The sequence below is a fragment of the Stegodyphus dumicola genome, chromosome 7 (assembly GCF_044657685.1).
Source record: "Stegodyphus dumicola isolate Sdum_Otavi_A_Nest chromosome 7, ASM4465768v1".
In the NCBI taxonomy this organism is placed as follows: domain Eukaryota; kingdom Metazoa; phylum Arthropoda; class Arachnida; order Araneae; family Eresidae; genus Stegodyphus; species Stegodyphus dumicola.
In genome coordinates, this window is record NC_140774.1 from 78,240,349 (window position 1) to 78,266,078 (window position 25,730).

At 32.7% G+C, this 25,730-nt stretch overlaps 1 protein-coding gene across 2 annotated transcripts in view; it reads left to right on the forward strand.

Annotated features, from left to right (window-relative positions):
- LOC118197238 (uncharacterized) overlaps positions 1 to 25,730 on the forward strand; it is a 403,557-nt gene that overhangs the window by 299,265 nt on the left and 78,562 nt on the right. For both annotated transcript variants that reach the window (XM_085820507.1, XM_085820508.1), the window contains one exon: positions 4,068 to 4,450. In XM_085820507.1, coding sequence (XP_085676633.1) covers positions 4,068 to 4,450 — 383 coding nt within the window. The remainder of the gene's footprint in view (positions 1 to 4,067; positions 4,451 to 25,730) is intronic.

Sequence of the window (25,730 nt, forward strand, 5' to 3'; positions counted from 1 at the left end):
TTTTACTTTCATAGGAAATGTTATTACACAGTTATTGAATTATATTTGTTATTTCTCATATTATTGTTTTTAAGAACAATCTTGCAAGCATATATCGAACGTAAGCGAAAGTAGTGGTAGTGAGGCAAAGACAGAATTTAAAAATGAAGATTTGACCTGTGGTGAATAAAAAAATAATATGAATCCCAAACTATGATCTTGCATTTTATATTTCAAAAGATCAAATGTGTAGATTACCTGAAAATAAGAACAAATCATTGTACATTTTTAATGCACAGTTGTGCTAAAAAGACGTTAGTTTCACTATTTATGTCATTAAAATATTTATCAGTAACTATTCTGTTAGGAATTCCTAACAGAATAGTTACTCATAAATTTAAATTTATTTCCTAATTTAAATTTCCTAATTTAAATGCCATCTTTAAAATGACTAAATAATTACTACATAATTAAATGTCATCTTTAATATGACATTTAATTATTTAGTATAGTGTCAACATTTCTGTCAAAAATATTTTGGTTTAATCTGTAAAGCTTAAATTTGAAATACTGATGTTTCTTACTATTATTTTTTAAATAAAATAACGTAATTAAAAAACCTCTCGGATTACAGCCTTATGAAAATAAGGTGTTCTTTTAATAACCTAATGCAGCTGTCTTCTTTTAGTTTGTATAAGGAATTTAACAGCGTTTAATAAATTTTAAGCTTGTTTATCGAAAATTTAAGCTTATTTATCAATCTAACAGCGTTTAATAAATTTTAAGCTTGTTTATCGAAAATTTAAGCTTATTTATCAATCTGCCGGTGAGAACTCGCTACTCTGATTAACCAAAGATAATTGGATTTTGTGAAGCAGTTTGGAAAAGTGGACTCTTTACAGCAACTGTAAAAAAGCATACAGATAAGGTGAAATTTATATCCTATTTAGGGAATAGTAATTTCAAGTATATACATTACGCTTCATGACTTTCCGACCATTTTATCAGATGAAATAATTCGAGATTTCATAAGGAATTAAGATCCAGAATTTTCTGTATATGTTGAAAGCCTGAACCTTTATCGATTAGGGCTTCCAGGTAATTCAATTTTATAATTATCTGGCATCAGTATATTAAACATTTTAAATTCTGTATTTATTTAAAGGGATATCTTAGAAAAGGTATTTTTCAAGTTTTATTTTTACACTTCATTTTGCAATTGAATTTTACTGGAACAAATTTCTTGTAGAATAATTTGAAATCTAAACTTATAATAAATTTAACGTTTTATCTATGAAGCATTGTATGGCATTCTTTCAATATGTACGTAACGTAATAAAACCATCATTTGAATTATTCCGGTTATTGTCATTGTAATCATGCTTATACCATTTTAGTTCAAATCATCTTGACACTAGTTCCAAAGATCTGAAAGAGAGAATTATACATATGCAGTCACCTAACGACTTAATTAAAATGGTCTTGAGAATTCAATGAATATCTTCGCGATGCAGCAGTAAGAACATTTGGATTTTTCATTGGCAAACGTTTTTCTCATTGCGTTTAGAAATAATATAATAGGCTATGCGGTTTTTCATTTAACTGTTATCCAGATATAAAAACTTTTATTTTCGGAAGCTTATTAAATCCTGAAATTCAAAGGACGTTCTGGTTTGGAATATAATATAGTTCTCAAGAAAAAATGTTCAGGTGCTGCTGCTTTAATGTACCTTAAGAATTTAATGTATTGCTTTATCAAATAGAACTTTCCAACAAGACAGGCTGTTTTCGTGTGTAAATGTTAATGCTAAGTATTTACACAAAATATGTATGTATTTGAAATGCATTTTATGATCTTACAAACGTTAATCAAACAAAGCTAACTTGACCGTATACCTTAATAATTAAAAATCAAAGATTCAGAGTCTTTTTATCAATTTCATTATCGCTCCAATATTAATGATAAACTGCTGAAAAATGAAAAATGTTGAGCGCGATTTCGATATAGTTATGATCAGTTCATCAGTATTCAGGATCTGTTACTTATAAGTAAGGTTAATCATGTAGGGCTGTCTGCTTAAAAATATGGAATCCTTGGTGAACGAGCTGTTTATGAGAAATAGATCGTGACGGTTGGGAAAAAACCCGAAATTGTTATGCAGATATCTCGATCAGTCCCAGGACCTCTTACCGTGTACTCATGTTTCGAGGCTTTAGTCTCTGCGGAATCACGTATATGGAAGGATCTGGATTTTTTTCCAGTGAGAATCATTCTTATAAATTACAATGTTCTTCAGATCCCATTACTCTTGTCCCCTTTCGAAAGCAATTTTTTAGCATAGCTTACCAGCATATTTTAAAAATGAAATTAATTAAAATTCATTTTATTTTATATTGGTATTAATAAATTAAATTAATAAAAGAAAAGTCAAATTTGTTTATATTAATTCAAATTTTTAGAGTTTGGATAATCTTTATTTTATTATCTAAAAATAAATATGGGTACTTGCATTAAGGACATGGATAAACCTCCCGATTCATGCATAGCTGCTCCGTGTTTGGATGTATGCTGACACGCTTATGTTTGGGATCGGTAATACATCAAGTCGATTTCGCTTCTTTGGTTTTATTCGAGTTAACGATGAAAACCTTTTTTTTTACATAGATAATAGAAGTAGAGTGAATTATAATTTTATAAGCACCGTTTTACAGCTTACAATATTCTGTTTTCACTAGTAATGGGATTTAAAAATCAGACTACAAGAGCATGCTTCGAGGAAAACTTGTTGTTTCAGAAACACTTCATTAAAGGAAAAAATATGTATTAAATAGGGGTGTTTCAAATCAGAACGTGCTAAAAATTGCGTGAAATATTTTCAATTTATAATGGTTCTGTTTTCCCTAAGTAGATAATTATGAAATAAAAATTGTATGCGTTATTTCTGCAAATTCTCATTTTCATTCTAAAAAGAAATTTTAGATATAAGTATATTGAGGCTATTGACTAATATTTTTTATAGTTTTTGACTGTTTATAGTTGATGTTTTATAGTTTTTACATAGTAGTTTTATAATCGGGGACTTTTGTATAGTTACTTATACGGTGGAACGAAAAAAATACGCTATAACGATCCAAAGTAAGTTGTACGAATGACTAAGAAAATCTCTTCCGAACTCACATATTTTCTTAGCTACTTTACTAGAACCACTCAACTTTAATCTGACGCATTTCAAGCTAACAGAATCATCCCTGAGCGTGCCACTTCTGCTCCGAACCAGTGTCACGAACCCGAACAATATCGTCTAGCAATTGCTTTCCATCCTTACATATGTCCTGAGGGAACCCAACCAGAGAAGAGAGAGAGAGAAGGATATTGAAAGTCTCGGGCTTCTGAAATTTCATTACTCTCTGTGTCAACATTTACCCGTGTGCCGTTTAATCTCGAAGGCCGACCCAAATACCTTGGATTGTTTAAAGTGGGGGAGGGGCGCCTTTAAAGGGCTTCCGGAGAGCAGAGCAGTTGTATATCGGCATGCTGTACAAGGATAGAGTGAAACTGCTTTTATCGCGTAGGAGTTAGTATTTTACAGTGGCATTCAAATGTCCCTGTTGAAGCAGCAATATCGGGAGATTTAAAGTATTAATTTTAAAGGAATGAGAGCGTGGGAGATTTAGAGCCGTAATCGATACGTCGAGCAACAGCCAAGTATACCACGTATCCAAAATACAATAATAACCATAATTTTTAAGCATTTTTGGTACATTGAACATGGATATGATAATTAAAATAATTCATTTGTTCAAACTTTGAAGATCCCGTGGGAATTTATGTAATTCAAGAATGGTGTTCTAGCTACGTAGTGAGAACGATTTATGCCGTTACGCATTTTTTGCGAGCAAATGTATCTGTAATTTATCGCCTTTTTTATATATTGTAGCTTCTGCAATAACTGTAGACCATGCAGTTGCTTTTCTTGAATATTACTTGTTTCACATTTTTTTCCGAAAAAGTGTATATTAATAATCATAGTTTTATGTAATTGGTAGATAGGAAATTACATGCTTACTACTTTTTTTTTGTCCTTCAGATTCCTCCTCTACCGATATCGAACGTAGTTTCGACATCCGACAGTCCCAGTGCCTACCACCACCATCACAGTCACGCCAGAGTTCCCAGCACCTCATCCACTTCCAGTGGGGTGGCGCTAAATTTGGGACGGCATGCATCGGCTCGCGTGCCACCGCTGACCTCTCCATCAAGCGGTTACAGTGAGCACAGTGATCCGTATGTCGCCCTTAGTGCTGGAGAAAGGGCTGTGATTTTGTCTTCGTCGAAGCATTTTCCTCATTCCTTGTCCTTCGGAGGGTGCTCTCAGCACTCACTATTGCAAGGAACCTCATACAGTTCTCCATGTGGGAACTCACCTTTTGGCATCACACAACCATCTGCGGCGGCATCATTTTTCGCAAGGTATGTATCATATTCCCCAAATTTATGTATAGCTATCTTCTCTGCGTGTGATTTTAATATATTAATATTGAACATAAACAAATATTGTTTTGTTTCAAAAGACAATAACAGCCGCATATTAATAGCCACTGCATGCTATAACAGTTATATATAATGTATGCAGGGATCATATGAATTTAATTTCTACTTTAATTAGAAATAATAGATTACATTCATAGATATTTTGGTGTATAAGTAAAGATATGCAATTTTAGTAGAAGTCTCACATCTTACTAGTGTAAGATGTGTAGTATCATCCATCGTAAGCTACACTATGCTTTTTTACGCTATATTTCGAGTCATTATACACGCGACTCGAAATTATTAAGCTGAGACAAACGTTTTGCAAAATTTTGATTACTTCATTTCTTAGTGTTTAACTTTACTACGAAAGCTCCTTCGCGTTCAAAGTGTTACCCATCTCTCTTAAGCCATCTTTTTTCGCCCAATCTTTGATGCTACGGTGGTATCATTTTTTATTCTTGGAGATGAAGAACCCTTTCACCTGAGAGGAACTTGCCATTGGCCTTGCTAAAAGTCGCTGAACAGTGGTATTTCGGACCGGGGTTCGAATCCCTGCAAACTGGCTGGCTAAATGGGAGTTTTCGTGGTTTTTCCCGTGCGTAACTTGTGTGCGAGCCAATTTTCCTTAAAACGTTCTCCATGAAATCATTTCTCTCCTTAGACAGAGAGCCACGGAGGGCTTTGCCGTAATTAAATTAAATAAACCAAATTTTCCCCTGAGCTTCCTGAATCTGTTGCCAAAAGTTGATTCTTCGAACAGAATGTGAGCATTCTTATGGAAGTTTGAGAATCCACTGTGTCTTCATCATAAATGCCCACATGCATTCTAAAAAACTAGAATGGATAAATGCCGTTTCGGAGTAGAACTACTCGACATTCGTGAACAGAAAAGTGCGCTGTTCTACCATAAGATAACATGAAACCTCATACTCCTTTCACAACTCAGAACTTAAAAAAATTCTCCAAAAATTTGAAGCCATCGAACTGACACTATATAGTACATCATGTAGATGTACCTTATACTGTCGATATATGGCTTGCTCTGATCCTTGGCCCACTTCTTCTGTAAGTGATACTTCAACCTGGAATACGAATAGGATGGGACGGATTCAACCACTGCTTCTGTATACATGGATTTTGGAACCAGACCCATTTTTCAGCCCTCTAACATTTCCGGTAATGAAACATGTCCAACGGAAGTTCTTGCGATTTTTACGTACAGAGCGTTTTGTTGATCTTGCAGAAGTCATGCAGTTGTTAAATCATGGTACTCTGTGATATCTTCATTCACGTAGTTTTCTCATGTTGCTAACTGTTGGATTTCTTTTACGGCTTGGCTCACAGCATTAGAATCCACTGTTTATGGCATATCAGATACTGGCTGATCGTCGAGGGTATGCATTACCTTATTCTCTTTAGTGCTTTAGTATGGAAAATATTTCTTGTTGCTGTTGCGGCGTTTTGATGTAGTTCAAACTCGTGCAGCGAAGATTCTCCAGTTATCCAGTTTTGACTAACCTTCTTTAGATGTCTAAATTACGTACGGATTTCGAGGAAATTCAAAATGATTCAGAATGAATAACAATCCGTATAATGACTTTCAACACCTGAAGGCATTGCACAAATTGAGAAAGTTAAATACATCATATAACTTTGATCGAAATTATGTAAATATTGTAATTCATCGAAATTACGTCATTTATGTAAATATTGCGTTTTATTTCAATGTTAATCATACCAAATGACGTACCAGTTTTATTCAATTAAATTCACACCTATTGATTTAATAAGTATGATTAAATTTTTTTTTGCCATTAACTGGAGTAAAAGTATTTAAAATGAAATACAGTACAAATTAAAGTACAATTGCCACGAGTAATATAAAACAGCTGACAATTACAGCTTAATTGGCTGATAAAACACACTCTTGCAAATGCTAAAATTTATTGTCAGCTGTCATTTAGAGAGCTCAAAGTCAGAGAATAATAATACAAATAATTTCATTTTCAGAAGCAAGAAATAATCTTCATATTAAAATTTGGTAGTTAAAATTTTCACTGGACTTCTAAAATAATGTGACAATGTGACAGAATAATGTGCTAATGTGACAGAAGTCACATTAGCTAATTCTAAAATAATGTGCTAATGTGACAGAAGTCAACAGGAAAAGCAAAGCGCAGAACTAAAATTTAATTATTAGAAAGATAAACGTAACTAACCAAGTTATGGTGTATAAGGTAAGGGAATATTGTCACTTTATTAATCTCTTTATTCTGTAACTCATAGATGAATCGTACTTGCGACTCCGAAATTTAATTATATATGTTTTAATTTTGATAATAATGCTCTGAAATTTTATATTTATTGAGAGCTATGAATTCAGTGAAGAAACGAAAAGCATCAAAATTGCAAATATCCTGTATTTTTTATCTTTTTATCAATGTTCCAATTATTAATCAGTACTGCCTTATTTCAGGAGCCCCTCGGGGATGCTTATCGCGTTAATATCCCACGCTTTTAACTTCAATATCTAGAGATCTCGGACTGTGTTGAAATTCGTAATTAACCACGCTTAGCAAAGTAAATACGCAATTTCATCCATTCAAGTGGTACAGTGAATGAACTACAAGGATTCCAACGCTGGTAATTTTCTCGTCCTTCCTTAGCTGTTCGTGCTTCAAACTATTTTCGTTTAAGAGTGTTTGTTCCGAGGAAAAAATTCACTTTTCATAACAAGCATTCAGTTGTCATGTGCTTGTGAAGGTGAAGCAAGTTATTAGCCCCTCGTGAAATTTAAGTGCTTCAAAAATGGCTTAAACTAGTTATGCCAAGTACACAATGGGTGGCCGTAGCATAAGTATGTATAAAGATTAATGACTTGAATGCATTTGTTGTATATTTTGCTGCTTGTTAAATTTAGGCAGATATGCAGGACTAATTTAATGTTTTATTTGAATGAATAGTTATAAAAAAAAGTGGTGATAAAAATGTCACGTACTTGTCAAGAAATTTTAGCTAGGAGTGCATTGCTTTTATTATCTAAGTGCCACTTTCAGAAGGTTTACTATTAAATTAATTGCTGTAAACATTTATAATTCTGGAAGCAGTGAAAATTTTGCTGTATAGAGTAATCATTTCCAACTGCAGATAAGAAAGTGGATCATGTGAAAGTTTTAAATTAAGAAAATAGGAGAGACAAAGTAACGACCAGTTTTGGAAAACGTTTTGGCACAACGCATCAATGCGAAATTTCGCTTTCTCAATTATTATATTCCATCGTGCTCAGCGGTTCTCCAGTTCTTAGCATTTAAAATTTTTATTATCATAGGTTGCTCGTGTTAATTCTGGCCTTCCTCTTGGTTTATTCTTTCTTGGTTTGGCCAAGAACAGTCTTTTGATATTTCGTTCTTTATTCATTTTTGTTGCTCGTACTACTTTTGTTCTTTATTTATTTTTGTTGCACATCATCCTATTTTATTCATTGTCAGCCCAAAGGGCATTAGCCCAGAAGAGCTATTAATTTCGTTTTGGTATTTTGTGGCGTTTCGCTATAAACGGCGTTTCACTTTTCAAATGGTTGCCACCAAATATTATCGCCCTGTATTATATTTAAAGAAATTTAAAAATGAAAAATCTGCTTAAATGTATGTATGTTTCTCGCATTGTGATACTACAACGGTACCTAGAGGCACCAAATTTTGAATCACGTACGTCACCACACGAATATGGACATCTGGAAGCCCATATTCCTGGAGGAAAGGAATTTAATTTATAATCTATTTCATATTTTGTAAAGCATTTATGAGTTTTTGATTAAGAAGTTCAACGATATCCAAGCGATGGCAGCACTGTACCAAGAAAAAAAAGAAAAAAAGTTATTTCCAGCGGCAATGATTATTTTTGTATACAGTTGATAAAATTCATACTTGAAGTTCCTTCACCATAAACTATATATCTGGATGTTACTAAATATGTTTCTTAAAGATTCTCAATGTCTTTAAAGGTTGTTTCCTCCTCCAATTTTGACAAAATAACTTGAAATATGTCGAGTGTTTCTTTTAATATCAATGCCAAATATAAAGTTGAATTTGTTTGGACCTTAAATCTTGATGAAATCTGAGCAGTAACACTAAGTTAAGGAAAGTAATGGCGAGCACAGCTTTAAATTTATTTTATCTGTTGACTAAAATTTAAAATTTGTCTTTAATTAATATCTTAATAATTTAAAATTTAAGATAAAAAGTTGCTTTTGAAGTAGAAAATCTTCGATTTTGCAATGTGATTTTCCGTCTGCGATCTGAATTCGAATCTGTGATTGTTTAAAAGCAACTCCAACAAAAGAGCAACTTGTGGCAAAAATTTAAGAAGTCTTTTAGAATAATCTGTCTGGAAAGTATTCGAATTTAGTGTGATGATGTAGAAGAGTAAGCGGGTAACGATGACTATTTCATTAATTCAAAGGAAAATTTGGATTAATAAATGAGAACTTTTCTTTTTAAAAACCGCATAAAACTTCATGAAAAATTTTTATTCCCACATCATTTGTAATCTATCTTGCGACGTTTATTTGCCGTGATTTCAAGAAAGCAATTGTAAATACGTTCCAAACATTACGAGAATTGTCAAAAAAAAAAAAAAAAAAAAAAAAAAAAAAAAAAAAAGAGAGTTAGCAAAAGAATACAATGTAAAAAATGAGTTTAATAGTATAATGTTACCAAAACTGCATTAACATTTTCACGTGTAAAAGCCACAGTATCCAAGAAACACAAACAATAAACGTATACTTTAAATTGCAATAAAAACGAGGTATTAAATACAAAAACGCATGCAAATTATACTGAGGCAGGCTGTTCGACATTTTTACACGATTTTATTTTGCTATAAAAATCGTCTGCTTTGGAAGTCTTGCTTTTAACTGCAACTATACAGAGTTATCAAAAATGATTCATTCATTTTAAAAAGGCTATATTTTCAAAAGTATTACGCGTACGTACATGAAAAATGTATGAAAAGAACCACAGACTCACTAAGTTTCTCGGATGAGTGGAACGTTGTTTCTTCGCTGAATTGGCAAAATCTTTCTAGTCCTCCAACGCTTCCTGCATGTTGACGTAAAAAATCTAGTCGATGGACGTAATCATCCGGCTTTAATTGTTGCAGGCGCTACACTTGGTACGGTTTGAAATGCAATTGTTGACGCAAAATTTTCATACAGTTTTTTTGTAGTATTTCGAACATCTGGTCAATTGAAAAGACAAACATCTGAATAAAAATGCTACACGATGTATGAAATGAGCTCGATTATCGACTGAACGTGTGTCGTGTCACCAAAGGGGCACATACTAAATATTTGTACAGAGTATATAAATTTGGTGGTTTGTGGTTCTTTTCATATATCTTTCATGTGTGTACGGGAAATAATTTTAAAAATATAGCCTTTCCAAAACGAATGAATTATTTATGCTAACCCTGTATTTTTGAAAACATAAATTATCGTCTGCTACTTGACAGTTTCGTTTGCATGGAAAATGGCACTTTAAAGAAGCAATGGATGGAAGGCTCTGAATGTGCTCTTTCCGAAGAAAATCATTCGTATCTAGTTGTTAAAAAACGCTGTACAAGTAATGCGTTTTTGATATCTAAAGCTAAGGTAGGTAAAATTGTTAACAAGAAAGGAAAAAAAAGTCGAAGTTTGCCTTTAGGTAAAAAATTTTTCCATATCCAAAGAAAAACGGAATGTTCCGAATGTTGCAAAGGTAAGATTTTTGATGTTGAAAGAAAATCCGTCAAGTCAAAGGACAGTTGCAAAATCATTAAAATGCTCAGTGTCAAATGTAAACGAAGTGATTAGTGCTGATTTGAATTTTAAAAAGGCGAAAAAATATAATGTGCATCGTCTTTATCCAAGAAATATCGCCGAACACAGAACACGCTGCAGAATTCTTTATGAGAAGCATTTATTCGAACAAAAATTTAAAAGATTTTTCATAAAAGATGTATCTTGAGTATATTTAAATGACTACAATAAGAAGTGATCCATTTATTATCATCAGAGAGGACGGAAAAATCATTAAACATAGTTCAAACAATGTAAAGGAAGTTTTTCAAAGGGATTTATGATTGTTGCTCGTTTTTCAAATAACGGAAACTTAAAAATAAAGTGAGGGGAGAAAAATGTTAAGATCAACCCTCAGGAACATATTGTATCCCCAATTTTCAAATATGAATTGTCTTCTCTTTACCCACAGTGTCATCAATCAGTAGAACTTCATCAAGACAAAGCAAGCAGCCACACATCAAAATCCACTGTTATATTCCTGAAAAAAATAGAACAAGAAACAGGTATTTCTCTCATATCCCTACTAAAGCTCCTGATATATCAGCCATAGAGTTTCGCGCTTTTGGACTTTTAAAAAGCGGATGATTCATACGGCGACCTATAACCCTCGTTGGACTTTGGAAAGCTCTTCAAGAAGAATGGGATAAAATGCCTCTTTCGATACCACAAAAGGCTTTATTGTCTAGTAATTACATCTTGTAAATTGCGATGTAAAAATATAGTGAGGAATAACGCTTATTAAACAGAACATTTTAAACATAAAAATTTTAGGTAACATATTTCTGTAAATGCAATGAAAATTGTCTAAAAATGTAGGAACAGCCTCTGTAATAGTTATATACTGTGTGACAAATTTAATTTTACAAGATTTTCCTTATACGTATTCTTCACAAATAACAATTTGTTGAAACTAAAATCTAAAATCATATTTGAGAACTTAAAGGAGAATGCACTAAATATTTTACTAAAACTGTACCTCCTGGAGACAAGTCTTCGCGCTGCTTTAATCCCCTTGGTATGTAAGTAAGAGATTAAGTGTGATTTATTCATCGGCGTGAAGGAAAGATATTAACACTGTTGTTTTAAGAAGCTTTCTTATTTGCGACAGGGAGTTTAAGACCTTAACACTCGACTCCGCTATCTGCAGCTGGGAAATTTAATTAATCCATGCAGACAATTAAAATTTTCCTTAATAATATTGTTCATGTGAGTATGTCGATTTCGCAGAATAAAAATACCTTTTTAATCATGCAAACTGGATGAAGATTATGTTTCTTGTACGGAAAAATGACAGTATCATTTAAGAAAAGACAACATCTATCACTGGCGTTATAAAATCACGAAGAATGTGATGCCATAAAGGTTAGCAGAATTAAAAAGTAGTCTAACGACTGATGTCAGGTTGCTATTTAATTTCTAGAATGAAATGGCATTTCTCATGACTGCATAAAAGTTTTAGCGGAAAGTCTCAAGAATGAAATCGGTATGTTATTTCGGCAGTGAATTGAAATATTTATCGTTAGTTGTTAAAAATCACTTACCATATCTTTCTGTATTGACGCTTAATTAGCTTGATTTAAGTTTAAACCTAGGAGAACAGCTGACTTAACCGGCATGTTATTCTTTTTCCCATATGTGACGTAAATACGAGTTACTTTCGCTCAAAGCGTCAGCCACGAAGGTATTGTTCCCTTTAGGCTCGTAATATTTATCATATTCCACTAAAAATATACAACACATAAAAATGGAAAATTAAGAAAATCATATCTTTGGGTACGTGCAAAATACTGTACATGGGGAAATGAAATGGTCAGCGAAACGACAGAGAATTTTGGATCAACGAAAAGTGATGTCTGCTATTTATGCAATTTTATGATGCTATAAGACACATATAGACGTAAAAATTGCAAAAATAGCATCATTTGGTGATCGTGTAAAATGAATACCGTTGAGATAAAGTCAATCCGAAAATAAGTCATTTAAAGACATTTTTCTTTTTATGAACTGGGGAATCCTCCAAATATTGCAGCTAAACGTATTAACAAAATTATGATAGATGAACTGCAGCCTAATCAATCATTCGCCATCCTTTCTCTCAAATCTGAAATCAGGATGTATAGCAGAATAAATCCTATGGATATCCACCTCTCTGTAATTATTCTAGAAGAATTAAGAAGCTTATTGAATGAGGAAACATTGCGTAGAAGTTGAAAAACTACTAAAATACCAGAAATCTTGCAATTATATTAACATTGCTCACTCCCTACCTAGACGGGAAAGTGATTAGTGACTGTGACTGGCGTACCGAAGGGCTCAGACCGAATCTCGGAGAAGGCATGTGTGTAAAATGGACTATCCTTTCATAGTAGGTAACAGTGGTCTCCTATTATGTGTCTCCATAATGAAATGACCACTGCTTCTGGCCTTAGTAGCCAAAATAAAAAAAAAATGGCTAGTGCCCGCAATGGGGGAAAAACGAACATTGTGCATTTGCTCGTTAAAGATTTAAAACTTGACTATTTTTATGTTTCCTGCCATTTAGTAACAGTAAATACAGTAAAACATGTTTGAGCTATGGGTGTAGCACGTTGTAATATGGTAAGTTGCTACTATGTAAAATGCCAAGCTTGGTATGCCATAAGGATTATTTACTAGATCTGCGATATTAATTATTATTTCCTAAAGGTACCGAAAACGCTTGTGGAAATGAAATGGTTACAGCTTTCTAAAGTTTACCGAAAAGACGACAGTTTCTTTGATGATTTGTGTTTGCACTTAAGATTACCACCCCAGAGCGAAAGCCAGGCAAAATAACTGTGCCTATATGTAGTTACGTAAACTATTGGATATTAGTTGGTTAAAACTTTCTATTTATTAAACCGCGGATGTCTTCTTTTATCAAAGTTTAATTTCCATACTACTACTGGAGAATGATGACATTCCATAAAACTTAAAATGGTATTCGATTAATAAACTGAAAATGAAACTTAAAAATCTAACGGTTTATGTATACATGTTAATATGTACATTGTCCCCTGATACTGCTGTTTTCGAAGTGGATTAATGTTGCCCTGTTTCCAGTTCTTAAAAGAACTTGGCACCTCTCTTATTCCTTTAGGTTTCATATGCTTCGTTGGGAAGATCGTTCTTACTTTCTTAACAAAGTCGAAGCTCGTTACAAAATGAAAAAAAGAATAGAACAGTTGGAGAAAAAGTACCTGCGTAGAATTCTGTATATAGGAAAAAGAAGGAAAGAAATGAAGAACGATCAGAAGAAAAGAGGAAACAAGTTGGAATTGTTGAAGTAGAAGTCAAACTAAAAGAGAGCAATTGGGTAATTTTGGTTTTTGCCGCAGTAGTTGCATTTACATTAAAGACCAAGAATTTAAAACGCTTACAGTTCATTGCAGTTTTTGATCGCAACTTTGACTTACTAATGGCATCAACTACATGTCACTTCTTACCTTTATAGCATACAATAATTAAACTTTTGCTATATGAAATTTACTGTGACTGATTAGTAAATCGAAAGATAATTTTAAAGTACTGTTTCAAAAAATTAAAATTGTTCCTAGAAAAGAAATTATCAGTAATAATTAGAAAAGGTATCAGTAATAGTTTGTAACTATTACTGAAGTATCACTAATAGAAATAAAGAATTCTTAGAAGGTATCAGTAATAGTTTTTAACATAGATTTTAATGTAATTTAAAATTTCTATTTTCTCACTTCATTATTTAGTTGATTTTAAAGCTTTTCAATAGTCAAGGAACTTTTAAATACATGCAATAATGACTTTTGTCATTTTATGAAATAATATTAATTATAACTCTCCGTTTTCTGATATAATCTCATAGTCTTTCGTAGCAGTAAGTGAAATTGAAGGCTAGCTGACTGAATGTAACCAAACTACAAGATCCTTCTTCCTTTAGTCAATGGCCTGTTTAACAAAAAGTTATATTGTTATTATTTATGCCGGCATCTCCGTGTGTGCAGCGAAATCGGTTACAATAGTAGCTCGGTCCGACATCAAATCCCGGCGAAAACGTTGGCTACATTAGGATTTCATGATTTTCCTCATTTGTAAAATAAATGCCAGTAAATTTCTTTAAATACTGAAAGGATAACACATCCTCTCCTTAGCTAAATAGCCTTCATTTGTTTTGCTTTAATCAGTTGACATTAAGGAGACCGATGTGTGAATACTTTCATAATATCTGATAATATACATACCTAGAGAGAAAGTGGAGATTTCTCACAGTTTAAGACTGACTTGTCTACATTATGATTTCATGGCTTCTCTCGTGTGTAACATAAATGCGAATTAACTCCTTTAAATACACTACAACGAAGGAGGCATATTTTCTTCGGTAAATAGCCTTCCTGTGCTTTGCCTTAATTAGTTAACATTAATAAGACCCATATGAATAGTTTCATAATTCCTGATAATACACATGTCTACAATGAGAGATTTCTTGTAGTTTAAAACTGACTTGGCTGAATTAGATGCTTCCAGCGAGGTGTCTAAGTCAAGAGTACTAAGAAGTGTTAATTCAAGAGTGTTCCTCTTTTAAAACATTAAAATTTACGGACGCTTACGCAAAAATATGTTGTTTAAAAGAAGATTTTCTATTACTGATGAGTGTAAATTTATATTTTGTCTTGGTGTTGGTATGCCTGCAAAACAATGTACAGAGATTGATTGGAATAATTATAACTACTAATTTAAAATAATTCTTTGTTATTTGAGGACGTATTTGTTAATTATTCGCCAAATGAAACATTATGAGGCCCTTGGTTCCAGTTGATATATTAATTTGGTTATTGCACGTGCAAAAGGTAACATCCTCTGTTTGATGACTTAATGCTAATAAAAAATATCTGTATTTTGTTGGTGATAAATTTTCCTTTTAATAAATGAAGTTACCATTTTTGAACAAAATACTTTTTATAGTGGAAGTACGAATCTGAAATTAATGATTCAAGAAACAGAGCCAGAATGTGTATTTCTGAAACGATTTGCGTAATACAAAATGTAAGACATCTTTCACATTATCTCAATTAATTTCCCATCTTTCTTATCTTTATGACTGAAAATATTATTTAGCAGTCTGTTCCCAATATTTAGCGTGCAATTTTATTGTAGCTGCAACTGATGGAATTCTAATGCGAATGTGCACTGTTGTTACATTTAATATTAGAATTCGCTAGATGTCCCATATCAACATAAACTAATTATTTTGGCAATTATCTCAATCTTGAATTATTCTGAAATGTCTTGCGATTCTAGAAACGCTTATTTCTTTCTATTTTGCTCTTTTGATGATAAAATGATATACAATTTATTGCAGATAAAAAACATCAAAGTTATTTAAAAATTCGCCAACATCTAAAAGTAAAAAACGAAACGAAGCAACTCTATGCTGCAGTAAAATTTTATTATTATTGCCGTCTTTTATTTTGATGCAATCTTCAGTGTAAAGGTTAAGCGTAAGAGAGCAATTATGTAACATTGCTTGGTGCTATATTGCCTTAGAAATTCATTTATTTATTACATTAATGATATGAACATTGTTAAAATTTCTGATGCTATTAAAAATGTCTTGAGATTTTTGTACTGGTAAGCAGTTATAATAAAGTGTAAGTGTTATGATCTAAAGTAAGTATTAATATTAAAGATGAATGAAACCGCGTAAATAGGCTGTAACTTCGTATTTTGGTCTGGTGGTGATTTTGGTCAGATCACGTACTGGAAATCATTTGAAAGGAAACTATGACACCAGAAAGAATTTTGAATTTTCAGCTATTAAAGGGTTTTCTAATAAATGTTTAAAACCTTCGTAGAGTTCCGATGTTTTCTTATGAAACACTTTTATTTTTAAAATCAGAAGTAGGTAAATAAAATTTTATCAGGAGTAACGTTCGCTTCTATAGCCGCGCCGAACTATGAGTATTCTGCGACTTTACTGCTCGGCCACGAGTGGACTGAGGAGAGGGAGTGATTTTCTAGCTGTAAGGAAAAGAATTCATGGAATAAAAAGGACTGGTCTAGACCATTCTTGAATTTCTTCCAAACTATAAATAAAAGTCTTTTAATACAAGAAATGCTGTCAAAATCGTAAGTAATTGTGTCTAATGTTTTAATAACTTTGTTCTTTAAAAGACTTTTAAAACACTAATATAGGAGGTTTCAGTATAACTGCTGACCCAAACAATATGAATAAAAGACTTAGAACTGGCATTTGATCCGAAGTTATTCTTTGGTAGCGTTTTCATTTCCTTTGTGTTTTCCATCACCAACAAGCCGATCCCTAAACCTCTTGTCGAGAGAAAGAGAATGAATACAGCTGACCTCCGCAGAAAAAAGCCAACTCGTCTGTTGAGGATAGCTATACATCGAATTTATATTTGGCATCGTTTCTTTCCCTTCAAGGAAAATGCCCCAATCGAGTTATTTAAGAGAAGTGCCATCGAACAAAACAGGAGCGACATCTCAATTGGTTCCAGGGCTTTTATTTACGGCGTCTATTTCCGACAATATTTTCGTTCCGGTAATAGTGTGCGGATGGAGGTTGGACCTGGCTGTTGTGTTCCGTTTGTATTGTTTGGTTGGGTGGCTTTCTTTTGACAGAGACGTTGGGTTTGAAAAAGTAAGATGAAGGTACTAGTAGTCGGTAGAGAATAAAAGAAACGAGAATCGATTCCCGGATTGGATTCGTGACTGAAAAAGTAGGGGGTGTAATGGAGCAATAGTAGCGTCTACGCCGAATGTCCCAGAAACATTCGAGGAAATATAGTTCACTGAGTCTTTTGATCTGCTTTTGCAAATCTCTTCAAAGTTTCTATTTTCAGAACATGAAGAGATACTCTTATTAAAATTAGTTATTAGTTAGTGTAGAATATAAACCGTTTTGGTTACTAAACTGCTTAAATTCTTCGCAGAAACCTGCACTTTAGTTCACATATATAGTTTTAAAATGAGAGATTTTGCAAACTATTTCAAATCTGTCACTTTTTACTTTCTTGTACGACTTGAAGAAAGTATTGTAATCCCCAAACATTTCGGATATCCTTTTTCAGCGGAAATATCAACTTTGATCTTTTCCGAATCCATTGGTCGATTTTTTTGCGCGACTTTTGTATGTGCGGACAGATTGTGTTTCTCAAAAGGTTTTGAAAAATTAATTTAAAATGTATTCAAAAGAACTTTTTCGTGAAGTCTGTACGGTCTTACGTATGTTATGTATCTAGTCCGCATAACCCAAAAACAATTAGCCATAAAACGTTGAAATGTTGTGTGTGGGACAGCTATAACTTCAGGTTGTGCACCTTCCTTTTCTCATTGCAAATGGTAGTACCAAAAGTGTATATAACCGGGTAAGGGTTCGATATATATATATATATATATACACACATACCCAACTTAAAAGTCCTTATCCTGCCTAATATTTTCGCAATCGTTTTGTAGTAATTATGTAGTACTTAAAATTATAGAAGAGTTTTAAATGACGATAATATTCATTATTTGGTAATAATATATTAAAAAAAAACAGTTTTAGATAAATAACGAAATCTAACTTTCTATGCGATCTTCCTGTTCCAATACGTATATTTTGGAAAGTTTTACACTGATTATGCAAAAATAAAATTATAAAACGTTTTATTCCCGTACGAAAAAAATTGACCGCTATGTTTTATTTCAAAATTTGTAGTTTGCCTGGGCCTGGAGTAGTAGAAGTATTTGCCTGGGGATATCAGTTATTTAAGTTAGAATAATTCTAGGAAATAAGTTTAAATGAAGTGCAGTGTCATACAAAGAAGCCGCACAAAAAAGTCATATGGTATCCACATTAAAGTTTTATTGCTAGATGAAGTAATGTTGTTTACATGTAACAAAAGATTTTTCTGAATAGTATTTTTGTTTAATCAATGTCCTTGTTACTATATAAAACATATATGTATAATTGTGGATATTGATTAACCATGAAAATCACGATACATGACTAATCCTAGATGAATCAGGGTGCCTTTGTTGTTGGACATTAGCCTTGAATCCAAGAATGAAACTTTTTTTTTTTTTTTTTTGCCTAAACTGAATTTGGCTTGGTGAACCTCATAAACATGATGCGAGGGTGCTGTTTCCTATAAAAGCAATTTCTCGCAATGTTTGTAAATTGACGAATTAAGTGCTCTCAGTCTGAGAAAGCACTATATTTTACTTCATTCATGTACAATGTAACCAGGTTTTTCCAACCCTCATGGCAATTAAATGGCTTTATAAATAGATCAGAACGAGTTCCCCTTAAACAAAGAGCAGATACATTTCGAATAACACATTTTTTTTTTCGGTAACGCGAATCTCATTGTCATGAAAATCAGAGTAGTTCACTTTTGTACAGACATTTTTTCATAAGCTACTAGTAAAAGCGTTTTGCATAATTTTTAAAATTCTTCTTTTGAACATTTCTTTTACAGCCAAATTGTATGAAGAAAAAAATGTGCATTTATATTTTCAGAACTGTATTAAATGATTTTTATTAATACTTTTAAACAATTGAACTAATGTGTCATGACATAAAAATTAGTGTCAATGAATCTTTCTGGAATGCTGTTAATATCTTTCAGAATTCTTTGTCAAGAATGACGAAAATTTACTTGAAACGTATTGCAAAAGTTTTGTAATGTATCCAAATAATTATTGTTTCTATTCATAGAAATTTTATTCATTTCCAGAGAATATATTTAATATAAAGGAAATTAGTCAAATCCGTCAAAGAATGGAGGTGTATTATGTGGCCAAGATTTACCAAACATTCTAGATTTCAAATATCTGTTTTTTGAATTTCTAGCTAAATGCTTGATGAACTGCTGCGGCTATGTAAATAACATGCTTGAATTTCCACTTTCCAGTGAAATTTCAGCCACGAGTGCATTTAGGGACCAATAACAATTGTCATTATTTTATTTATGGGGCTTCCCTTTAATAAAAAGTATAAGGTATTTCTCCCGCCTTCCTAGCATGCCTTCGTGGTGTAGTGGTTCTGCACGCTGGGCCGGTATTCCATAGGTCCATGGTTCAATTCCCAACGAAGGAGTTTGCTGATTTTTCATCTTGCCTGCTTCCAAAAATATACATAATGCCTCTACAGTGGTGCCCGAACTAAAAGGGTGGTGGATGATGATTTCTCCCCACCCAGGGTTTGGCGATTGGGTCCCCTAAAAACCCATTCGCCCTTTAGAAGGGGGAGTATATAAGGTATGTCTCCCGCCTTCCTAGCGTGCCTTCATAGTGCAGTGGTTCTGCACGCTGGGTCGGTATTACAGAGGTCCGTGGTTCGATTCCCGGCGAAGGCGTTTGCTCATTTTTCATTTCACCTGCTTCCAAAAATACATCTAATGTCTCTACAAAGTTAACTAATCAAAAGTAATGCAACTAAATAAAACACTCACTTCATGCTATATAAGCGTCGGAAAAAAGTGCTTCAGCATAAATCATGGGTTTTATGTCAAAAATAAACAAAAGCTAAATTAAGAAAATGGCAGTTTCTTGAAAATTCCTTGTTTTCCAGCTAGGTCGAAAAAATAACTGCAGCATAAATTACTATATCTTTCTAAATTTGCACGATATTCATCTGAAATTTTCTTACAGGTTGTCCTTAATAAATTATGAAACAAAATATTCGACATATTTCTCGTATGCGCTGTTAAAAATCGTTTTGTTTAAATGTTAAAACCATTTTTATTAAATAATCGTTGTTTTTATTTCATGTTTTCAGTGAAATGTTCGATTGAAAACTCTACAAAATATAATAATAACTTCAAAAAGTTTGAATTTTACAAATAAATATATTTTTGTTCGTACATGCATTATTTTTTTATCTTTCATAATTTAATGTTAATTTTAATTCTTAATTTACATCTTAATTTCATGTATTATAACAAGGAGATTTAAGAGAAAGAAATGTTGTAAACTAAACGAAAAATATTGCTTTTCTCGACTAGCTGACGTACCGCACATGAATTATAATACTTGTCCATTTATAGACAAGTATGTTTAGTTGTTGTACTGTGATTAAACTCAGAACTTACGACTATTAAAGCAATTGAATTATTGGTTGAATAATGTATTAAATGAAGGGGTTGAATTACTGCACAAATTTTCTTGAAAATTTCATGAAGAGATTATACCCGTTTAAAGGGAATAAAAGTTTAAAAGAGCTTCCAAAACAGTCACTTACCATACCTCTTTAATACGGGCATGGCCTTCAGACCCCCATGACAAAGAATAAGGGTAAATCGGGGTCTCATCCATCACTTAAGACAGGCAAGGCCCAGTCCACTCCGAAATCCATTAATATCCACGGGCCTTGACTGCATTTTTATTTTGGGGTTATTTTTCTGTGGTGGGGGTCAGGCACTTCTAGGATACGCGCCGTTTATACAGTCATAAAATATATGTGGCACTCCATTCTGCCGTGGACGGTGATCGCTTATGCGGTCCAGAAGTTTCTTGAAGTCTTGGGCTCACTCTTTCCTATTTTCCTTCTTTTTGAACTGTAAGGCATGGCTTTTTATGATGAAGATGTATTGGAAAGGGATGTTGCGTGAAATAGATGCCCTGGGTGGGAAGTTCTGACTTGCATTCAGTTGCCGAGGTTTTCTGATGGGTTTTGCAATGAATTGCTCAGGACGTTTGGTTATGACTCGAACCATTTGTAACGCTGCAAAGAATGGAATCGAACTTTTTTATGGAGTTGGCTCTGTAGGTCTATAATCTACCTGAACAAAGTTCACACTATTTTGATAGATGAAATATTATAGCAGTAAATTCAGGATTAGAAACAAAGATATTTTTTAGTTTTCATTCTTTTAAGTTATGTAATCGATAATATGATTGCGTTATTGTGGTTATATTATGATCATGGAATAATATAAATATTAAAATTTATTTTTCTAAAGTTTAATAATTTTAATTGTTAATCTTTTTCACTGGCACAGAAGTCTAAGAAGAAAAATCAAGTCATGTAATACATTTCGTAAAAATATGAAATAAAAAAAAATAGGCAAATTAGCTAAGTAAGCTATGATGCGTTCGTGAAAATATCGAATAAGTACTTCATAGTGCACATATATTCGAAATAAAATTAATAAGTGGCTTCGCATACATCTGTGTGGATATATACTATTAGCGCTGTGCCATAACGAATAAACATTGGGTTTGGTGTTCTGTGGAAAGAAATTAGTAAATGATATGCAAAACATCTGCTCTCTTAAGACTAGCGATATGGCAGTTGTATTATCATTTGTGTGTCAAAGCTGTCACAGTTCAATGTGATATCATACAGTCCTTTTATTTTTACGTCCGTTGGTACATATTGCATTCCTATCGGGTAAGAGAGGATGCGACATTTCTCTTGTCTAAAATTGATTGCAGTCTTGCAGCTATATCTGAAAGTGTCTCAGAAAAAGCTTCTAGAAATTTTCGGTCGTTCACACAAATGTTAATCTTCAGCGTTTCATAGTTTCTTGAGTGCAGTTTTGTCAAATTATTTCAGTTCTCTTTTTCTCTCCCCCTCCTTTTAGCTCTGTCTTTATATTTTCATTAAATATTACTTCTCATATTTTGCTTGGTATTTGGAATTTAAACTTCTAATAGTTATGAGAAAATGTTAAGTATTCATATTTGTCTAACTTAAAGCAAAACAAATGGAATAATAACTGATGTTATTACTAGTATCACGTGCTCCACATTTGCAGTTAAAAGTATTCCATCCAAATTATAAAGAATGTTATCGATTCTTTAGATTATATCAATGCAGTTACATAAAAATGTGCAATGCCTTCACCGAGATTCGGGACCTCCCGAATACCCTTTGAGCATTTCAGTTACACCACGAAGGCATATGGAAAGGAGTGAGAAAATACCTTATGTAACCCCTTATAAAGGGCGAGTGGGAATTAACGAACCTAAGCCAAACCCCGATGGCGACGAATTATCGTTTACCCCTTTTAGTTCGGGTCCCACTGCACTTTTGTTTTATAATTTTTCGAAGTCACGAAATTGAAGAAATCCGCCATGCTGTCCTCGGGATTCGAACTCCGGACTTCCCGAATACGCGTGCATGCTTCCGGTTACGCCATGAAAGCATGCGGATAGGTGAAAAAATGCCTTATAATGTTTATTAAATTACTGTTTTATATTTGCAGAACAGAAGGCACATAAAAATTCTAAATGCATGTACAGCTAAGCTCATTTATTGCTGGCAGGATTTGAGGATTTGGTATTGAATGATCAAGAACAAATAAAATTAAATCACCTCCTTTAGCGGTTTTTTTGGTGTTATTTTTGAAATAAAAGTCATAATATATGGAAAATAAATAAATATATGTTCGTTATGAGCTTTATTGTGATAATGAAAGACCGCTTTCAATAAAACCGTGTAATTTGTCTCGGTTGAGCTCAATAAGTTAAACTCTAAATGCTAATGAGTTATGGTCTTTCGAAATGCTTCTTAAAAAACGCGTGATAAAATGTAACACACAACTTTATTATCTATTGCCTACATGCAATTAATGTAGTTTCAAAACATGTATTGCGACTTCTTGTCCACCAGCAGTGCCGAATTAACTAATAGACAAATAAGGCAAATAGCTAGAGCTCGAAAAATAAATACGGATGAGCCCGGTTTCAATACAGAAAATAATAAAAATAAAAATAATAATTAATTTTAAAAATAAACAAAAAATTAACAGATCTTTTATAGAATATTTCTTACGACGTTTAAAGTAATGCATATATCATCGTAGACATTACCTGCACCTTCTAAAATAAGAAATCTCTAAAATGTTGGTTCTTTATTAGGTGTATTTCGTTTTAGGCATATTGTTAGAAGATTAAAGTCATAAAATCATGTGTGGTGCTGTATGCTCTATCATTGTATATAATGTAAAGGAATTATGTGCACATGATAAACACAACACCGTAGTATTCAGACAGGAAAAATGAATACCTTTCTAAAACTTTCCGAACGCGACTATTAGACCGAATGTAGACAATCCAACCTTGTTTTCTGATACATGTATCTGCTTACAGTATGTGGCAGATGCAACGAGGAGAATTCACTTAGTTAAAATTATATTCTGGTTTTAATCGACGCTGCTTACAATTTGCATTAACCTCTTTTCTGGGCGAATACGGTGGGAAGAAACCATAAAGAAAAGAAATTAATATAAAGCTGTTTGTAGGTAAATTTAAAATTATAAATGTCATAAATTTATTTGCGAAACTAAACATTATTCTAACATGCTTTTGAAATTCGCTTAGAACCAAGTTTTATAATGAGTTACGCATAGGGGCTTAGGTGCTTAAAGACTCAAATTTTTCTTTTTTTTTTTTTTTTTTCTTTTTTCTTTTTTTTTTTTTTTTAATAAATGCGTTATTCAGGGTTCATGTTATTTACATGATATTGAGGCTGCATGAGTTTAATAAGCGAAAATAGGGCATATCAAGCAGAGTTATAATAAACGAGTACTAGTTTTGATACAGTGGAATTCAGCCTTGTCATGAAGTAGTCTTAGCGTATAATTTTTACAAGATAAGTGCACATTTTAAAAATCTTTGATATATCTTTTAATCATTTAAGCTTATATTTTTTATGTTTAATTATAACGTGCATCTTTGAATTATAATATTTATCAAACTCCTACCTATTTTTGTATTTAAATTTATGTTTAGAACCCGAAAAAGTTGTGTGTTGTTTTTAAAGGAGAAAAACCTGGTTTCGCATACAATACAATGATATATTGTTTACTTATAATAAAATACATTTTTGATCCTTAAACTTTGTTTCGACCATCACATTCTTTGCCACACCAGTAGCTCGTTATAAAGAATGTAGATGATGTGTTTGAACACTGATAATTTGAACTCTTCCTAACGGACTGGGTGCGTTAAAAAGTCGTGGTTTCTTCCATGTTTAATGTTTCGTGATTTTCTTCGTTTGTAATGAATCCGACCCGCTATTTCCGATAAGAAAACTCTTTATGACGTCCTCCTCTAGCAATACACTGACGTGCTTTACGATAATAAATAAACCAAACTAATCACATATTTTTAAACGATATTGAGAATTCTGAATATTGTTATGTCATTATGAGGTTGAGTTCGTTTTTGTTTCGGAAATGATCTAAAACTCCATAAATTTAATTTAGGTAATTTTTCTAATGGATGGTAAAGGCATATCAAATATTATATGAGAATATCAAAAACTATATCATCTTTCTTTTACCCAAATACATTATATATGACTAACATTGATGTAATAGCATTCTCTTAACACTGCTGCTTTTGATAGTCTTCAAGTAACTGCATGTAAATATGCAACAGTTCTGAATTTATTGCAGTTCTAGAATTACCCCTTTCTTCGTCCCTGAGGGTGGTTTGACATCTGACTGACGCAGAGCCTCGAGGCTAGATCTCGCATATTGTAGTTCGGATTTGCTGTGACAGCTTATGATTTACGGTGGTGATGTTGATCTGATAAGAGGGCTGTATGCGCAAAGAATATCTGAGTAGAAAGTACATATTTTCATATCAGATATATGTGACTAAATTTGCACGTTGGGCATCTAAAATTGCTGAAAATGCATATATTCTCAATCACTCGAAACTGTCGATATTTGCCCTATCCGAGCATCCCGTATACGAGTATATTTTAACGAAATTTTCGTCTGAGTAATGAGTATATTTTTGTGAAACTCAAACATATTTTAAATACTTAAAAGATATAAGTTCTTAATTTGGAGTTTTAAATCAAGAACAGTTATCTGTTTAAAAATGAGCGAATACCCCTCTCTCCGTAAAATTAAAATAAAAATATTTAATAAACGAAAGCTGGGAAAGGACAGGTTTGAGAAGTCTAAACCTGAGTTCCCTTTTTGCTTTCTATTACGTGAATAAATTTGCTGAAAGCAGATGTTAATATTTTCACCGCGTCCACTTAAAATTCCGTCTTACCAAATGGAAAGGTCATTCAATTTCATGCAGTATATTTCGTTTATTTATTTTCCAACGCCTGAACCGCCATTTAGTTGCTGCAATTAGGCAATTGATGAACTGAATTCATCCTATGGAATCAGTGTGGGAAACATTAATTGCAAATGATAAGTTTTTATAATATTGACAAGCACAAACCTAACCTTTATTATGCACTTAAATGCTTAATATATGGCGCGGAAGCGTTAATTACAATAATAATCAAAATATCATAAAATTCACCCGTTAGTTATATTATAAAATATATCTGGTCAATTTATAGAAAGTACGTTAAAATTTAAGGTTGCGGTTTTTATTTGAAACTTTCCTTCCAAAAAGGAATAA